Here is a 6,991-nt window from a genome sequence, read left to right as displayed (position 1 = left end):
AAGAATCATAGAACTGCCTTTAACATTTCCTTATGATGGATTTATACTTTCTAGCTATACATTTTATTTCAACTTTACATTGAGCAGAGCGGCTAAATTTAAATATATTCATGGATTTAAAATATTTCCTACGGGCCTCAACACATTCAGCATTAAACCAGGGTTTTCTCTTCTGTAGTTTTTTTAACGTTCTACCAAATTTGTACAGATCCTGACCATATGCCTTACATAAACCCAAACTTTTAGCAGGATCTACCATAATGTCACATATACCTTTACTAATGTTATTTATTTCAACCAGATTTGTATTGGAAATATTAATCGCATCAATCATTGAATCATACATTTTTATAACTTCTAAATTAAAGGATTCTTGGTATGTGGCTTTTAGCTCAGATGTTGTGCACTTTGTGTGACAAGTTTATATACAACACACTTGTATACTGCACTTTGCAGTACTTTTACTATGAATCTACCCAAAGTATGTAAAATTGGCTCCACATTGATAAACTACACATTAGAATGCTCTCACATGTATTTGTTAATGATAAAAACAAACAGTACTGTAAGAATATAAACTGTCAGCATGATGAGTGCTTTATTTTGCAAATATATGACTGGCGTACTTTTCGAGGTTTTTCAAGGATATGAGTACCTACTGTAACAGGAAGTTTGAGTTTTATGTCATGTACTTGAGGAGAAATCCAACTGAAGGACTGAATCATGTAAACCAGGTTTTTCTGATTATCAGATTATTTGAAGTGCATGTAAACGCGTCAGATTGGATTATTACCATTACCTGATTATTCCCAGTTATCTGATTATTGTGTGCATGTAAACGTGCTCAATGAGCAGGCAGAGACCTACTGTACAAAATATGGGTTAAAAACACTTTTAGTGTAAGAGCTGCATCCATAAATGTCTCATAAAGGTCAACAAAGGCTGTTGTCACCGCTGATGAATCGATTTGAGCACAAAAGTCATCACAGCAAACATTCTCTGGCACAGCTGCTGGTCAATTCACTGTATCTACTTGCTCTTAATGTGTCATGGACTGAAGAAATCAATAGGTTAGAAGAAGAAATATGACCTAAAGTGTTGCCAGCATTTGTGGTCACATGATCCACGGCCAAAAAATCTTACAATAACACATGGCATGCAGAGATAATGGAAATGAGGAGTCCTCAGGAGACTCTGCAGCAGCTTTCAGCCAAGAGTTCAGATTCTCATCAGACTTTCTTAACCCAAAATATTTTATTATTCAAATGAAAAAAGCTAAATTACTACCCACTTTTCCATGTATAAATCCTCTCAAATAGTTTTTATCTCATTTTGACAGTGTAACAGTATCATACTTTGCAACAGCTTGTTTGCAACTCTTCACTGAGGCTAAATTCTTGTCCTTCTTCTTTTAAAGGCTGCACAATTTAGATTCAGTCTTGTGCATCATTTTTTACTCATTTCCCAAAAATTAACCTCACATTTTTGGGGATCTCAACAAGAATTTAAATTTATATTTTAAAATAAAGTTATGTTTGATGTTGAAGAGCGTTTTCTGCATGTCAGCAGATTTAAAGCACAATATTTGTATTTTTTTTTATTTCAGAGAAGAGTGAGGCAAATCCAAAGTGACCAAATATGGTTTTTAATTGTGTGTGGAAATGCAGTTATGACAACCATGATGGCTTTATGATGATGATTTTATACCTAATATTTATAATTATGATTTTTATCTAGTCATTTTTTTAACTTTTATTTAACTTTTTTTATTTTATAACTATATAACTATATATATATGTATATATATGTGTGTATATAACTTTCGAGCTATTTTTTATGTTTTCCCTTCAAATAATTTTGCATTAAAATAATAAATAAAATAAAATAACACATATTTACTTTTGCACATCCAGATTAATATTTTCGCAAAACTGGCACAAAACTGGCCTGCATTCAGCCCATTAAAAAAAAAAAAAGTAGCAAAGCATTAATTTAAACAGAAAAGGTGGTACATTGAAAACCCTTTGGTGCACAGGCGCACTGCCTTTTAATACGGCAGAGTTTAATTCACTTCAGTTCAAAGAGGCTTTATTGTCATGGAAAATGCATGTTTAAAGCAAATGTGAAATTAAAACAAAAATTGTATGTACAGTTACTAAAGATCTACCAGAATTTGGTTTTTATACACAATGCTATTTATTTGATACACCACTTACACACCCACCAAATGACAGAAAATGTACCTCAAAGCCTGCTGTGCACGGTTTCAAACCATTTCTCACAATTTCAAGGAAACATGTCGTTCAACCTGGAAAATGTAGCAAAATGGTGCTGCCATTTTCAGACCCAACATGCCTCTGTGGAGCTTTCTTATTCTGAAACACATATATTGTAGATATTTGTTATGTTATAGTACCTTTTAAAAGTGCCTTTGTCATATTTTTATTGTAATTTCTCTTTGCTGTATTTATATTCTTAAGTGCTGCAGTACTTTGCCTTATTTTTATTTCCTCTTAATATTTTCAGAAAACCACTGGTAGCTGCTACGTTTTTACGAGATTTATTACGAATTGTAAAGTCCTCACTCACCACTGTATGCTTTATTCCAGGGCTGGTTGGCCATCTTTGATCTTTTATATTATGTAAAAAAATATAAACAGAAAATATATATATTTATATTCATAAAGCCATACTGGGTAAACACCCATCGTACATTTGTGCTTTGATTGAACAGAGATCTGATTGTACCTACAGTCTGAGATCTCAAGACTTAGTTTTGCTGTTTATAGCTTAGGACAGAAAGATAAAGAATACATAAAATAATACAGGTGATAACAAAGTATGTTTGATTGCAACAACAAAAAAACAGCAATAATAGTATCCATTTAAAAGCAGAAAATGTGAGTATGTGATGTGTAAGTCAATGTTAGTGTCATAAGGCATGCGTGTGTGTGTGTGTGTGTGTGTGTGTGTGTGTTTGTGTGTGCATGTGCATGAGAGGGCTAATAGTTATACTGTGATGACCCTTGAGCAGTTGTAAAAATGCATCACAATGAGTAAAACAAATGAAAACATGGACAATAATACAAGAGGAGGAAAATTACAAAACAGCAGTTAATTTTTTTTTTTCGGGCATCTTATGTAACACTTTATTGAGATACAGGTTTTTACCAGGTGGAAAAATATCATTCCATAGTTTAGTTCCCCTAAATCTAATTGAAAAGTGACCTTTACAAGTCAGAAATTTAGGAAGATGAAGATCTGATGAGTTAAGTAAGTCCAGTTGTTTTAGTTTAGCTGTAAAATAAGTTGTGAACTGCTCAGGAATATTCCCTTCACTGAAAAGTATTTTGTAAATAAGAACACATACTCAAAAAATAAAAATGTCATAAAAAGTGAGAATCTGAAGTCTCTGAAATAAAGCAGCAGATGACATGTGTAACTCTGATCAGGTTGCAATCCTGACAAAACATTTCTGGAGGACCAACATTTTATGTAGAGTAGTTGGAAAAGTACTTTGCTTAAACTATATTACAATTGTACAATTGTCTCTTCGTAGTGCTCAGACTGAGCTGGGAAAAAATGTTCTCTGCTCCTCTCACTTGGAATAACCTTTGAAAAGATTTGAAATTGAGTTGAAAAGTGAATTGGTCTCTCTGACTGATTTTAAAGCTCTCATAAGGATGAATGAATGGGTTGGTTCTTGTCATTGTGCGTAGGTGTTCCAATATTTCTACATGAAACTGCATATAATTTATGTTTTTTTATTGTGTGGTTGTTTGGCTGTAACTTTTTTGGATGCTGCTGTCTGGGTAAATATGGGTGAAGTGAAGTGAAGTGAAGTGAAGTGAAGTGAAGTGAAGTGAAGTGAAGTGGCGTGACATGACGTGATGTGACGTGATTTAAAGTAAAGTGAAGTAAAGTAAAGTAGGCTAAAGTAAAGTGAAGTGAAGTGAAGAGAAGTGAAGTGAAGTGAAGTAAAGTAAGCTAAAGTGAAGTGAAGTGAAGTGAAGTAGGCTAAAGTAAAGTGAAGTGAAAAAAATTAAAAACCTATTGGTAACAAATTGTATTCTGATTCTTTTTCTTAAAACAGGAAAAGTTACACTTAAATGCTAAAAAGAAGTCATAAATTTTGATTGTGCTTGATTTGCTGGATGATTGTGCTCATTAGGTCACATCACCTACTTAAAGCTGGGCAACATTTTAAAAATCTTCAGTTCGACTGTGCACGTTTGTTGGTTCTGTGTGTGTGGACAATCAGTCTCTTCCTGTTTGTGTGCGTGAGGTGGTTCTGAGTGTGTTTTCGCTCCTATTTTTCTACATCAGGTTTAAAAGTCTCTTTGGTTTCATTAATGTGTTGCACAGGGAGGTGGTTGCTTTCAGTACCCCTGTTGAAGCTCTTGGCTGAGCTTTTCCCTCTGAGCTTTCCTTTCACTCAGGATCTCAGTTTGGAGATTGGGGAAGGGTGGGTAGATTTCCCAGAGTTTATACACCACAAGAGTGAAATTTTTCAACAAGGAGACCAAAGTTGACAGTAATCATTTTGGAACACATCACCAACCCATCATCCATAATCAATATCCTTAGTCTCAGCAGATCCAGACAGCTGCTGTGTCCCGGCTGCCAAACCATTAGAATGTGATCGCTGTCTCCCATCATAAATCACATGTATTGCTTAATACCCACACAGAGAAAACATTATTTGTGAGCCAACATTTGCCTCAAATTATACTCTGTGTAAGGGATATTGCAAAATAAGCCCAGACGGATTAAGTCAAGGTCCAGGTGTGGGTTGTAAGGGCCTTTACAGCTTCTGCAAAGATGGAGGTGAAGACTGACGTCCAACCATAGAGAAGTTTTGAGCACTGGAAATAAATTAGAGTCAGGTTTTTATAACATTTATTTCTTACTAAACACAGACAATACAGCTATGTGTGTCCCCCAACAGCCTGAACAGCACCAGCATTTTCATCTTGTGTACATCTTTCATAGTAGTACGGTGCATTTCTACATTTTTATCAAGTAAATAAACAGCAAAAGAAAGAAGTCCACTTCTGCAATAAGATGACAACAAAAAGATTGAAAAAGACTGGTTTGACAGGCGGATAAAAGCTTAAAATGTGCAGAATATTTAACAAAAAACAGCAAAATGACTTGCAGTAAGCTTGAATTTTAGCAATTACAGTGAGAACCTTTCTCTCTGTCTGTCAGGTCTGTGTCTGCTGGCAGTGGTGGTGATGTACGGGATGTGGATCCAGGTCTTGGACACTCTGGAGCAGTTTGCTCTTCATCAGAGAGTCTCCACTTGCCCCTCGTTTCACCTCAGCGTCCAGCACGGTCCGTCTTTCCTTCTGGCTCCTGTCGCTGTCTTCTTCTGCCTGCTTGCTGGCGTGCTCTTCATCCTGATTGGTCGGAGCATTCAGGGGATACAGATGGATAAGAGAGACAAAATTCCTGATCTTCCAACATCTGATGTTTTACCTGTGACTCCCTCCGTAAATACAGAGGATTCAGTTTAAACAAGTGCCATGATGGGAATTAAATGAGGTCACTAAAAAATGTACTGTAATGTAAATGTACTGATAAAAATGTACATGTTGTCCTAACCTGAGTTTTAGTCGGGCAGCATAAGTAGAAAAAACAGTGTTTTATATATTATGCGTGTGTAGAGTATGTAAAAGGAATTTAGAGGAACTTGTTCTTTATTTGAATATTTCATTTTATGCAACTACTTTTCTACAGAACTGCATTTCAGTGGAAAATATACTTTTCTTACAACATTTATGTAAAATGATAAAGTGTTACAGATTAAACCACCCATCAGTATGTATAAAGTTGGTAAAATTACTCCATCTCAACCAGCTACAACATTGAAAGTTCATCAATAACAGTATTCCAATAGGTGACATTCATAATGTGAACTTTATCACTTTTAATAAATTAAATCTTCCTGTATTCTTCTTTTTGTTCATCTTTCTCTTCTTCTTACCATGAAATCTGCCTTTCCATGCATGAAAATAAACCAAACTTTGCACACAGGTCCAGTCCTATGCCAGAGTTCCTCGACTAAATTTTGGGGCTGATAGTCTTGATGGTGGCGTTACAGCAACTGTCAAAAGTTTAAAAGTGACTGCAACTTTCACCATCAGTGTAGCTCCAATTGAGCCAGAAGATGCTCTAACCTGCAGGAATTAAGCCCATCACACTGTTTTTCTCAAAAAATGCAAAACTATTTAAACCTAACTGCTCCCACATTTTTTTCTCAATTGACACCAAACTTGTGCATCAAAATGTTTTCGTGTAAACGGCTACTGCGAATTAAATAAATCTACAATGTGCATGAAAAAAGACATGACATGACATTCTCATGCTATGGTAGTGTGTATGGAGCTATATTTGTGTCTTTATTACATGCGAGAAAATAAATGATATGAGAGAAAACAAATATTTGGGAGAAAAAGTTTTCACACTGATAGCAAAAAATAATATTTGAGACTAAAACAAGTTTTGAGAGAAAGTATTTTGTCATAGAATATAAAAAAAATAATTAGAGATTTAAAGTAGCAATGAGCGAAATTCATCATTTCTAGATTGAAGGAATTAAAAAATTGCTACATGATGCGTTCATGTACGTTCGTGTGAATCCCCGGCGGGTAGCCTGGCGGCTGTCTTTAGCTATTCCCCTGCCTACTTCAATGATGATGGTCCCTGTAATAAATGCAATATATTTGCTGAAATGGAGGCGAGGCTCAGTGACTAGAAGAGCTGGTAGAAGCGCTCCATAGCTGCAAGCTACTCCAATAGCAATAGTAGCTCTAGTGCTAACTCTGGGAGCTAACGCTAACATTCCTCTCTTCTCCGTGAGCCCACCAGGCTCCACGCTAGAGCTCGCCGGAGCCGAGAAGCAGGCTCCCGGAACGTTAGCATGGCAGCCGACTGGTGCTAACGCTAACGTCCCCACGCTTCTCAGCTCCGACTCACTGAGCCTGGC

General features: G+C 35.9%; 1 protein-coding gene across 1 annotated transcript in view; it reads left to right on the top strand.

Annotated features, from left to right (window-relative positions):
- LOC126401868 (transmembrane protein 182-like) overlaps positions 1-5,893 on the top strand; it is a 13,206-nt gene extending 7,313 nt beyond the window's left edge. The window contains exon 5 of the mRNA XM_050063395.1: positions 5,212-5,893. Within this exon, the coding sequence (XP_049919352.1) occupies positions 5,212-5,519 (308 nt within the window). The 3' untranslated portion in view covers positions 5,520-5,893. The remainder of the gene's footprint in view (positions 1-5,211) is intronic.
- Positions 5,894-6,991: the final 1,098 nt, after the last annotated feature.

Source organism: Epinephelus moara, chromosome 15 (assembly GCF_006386435.1).
Source record: "Epinephelus moara isolate mb chromosome 15, YSFRI_EMoa_1.0, whole genome shotgun sequence".
Lineage (NCBI taxonomy): Eukaryota > Metazoa > Chordata > Actinopteri > Perciformes > Serranidae > Epinephelus > Epinephelus moara.
The sequence above is the reverse complement of the archived record's forward strand: the minus strand, read 5'-3'. Positions and strand labels throughout refer to the sequence as shown.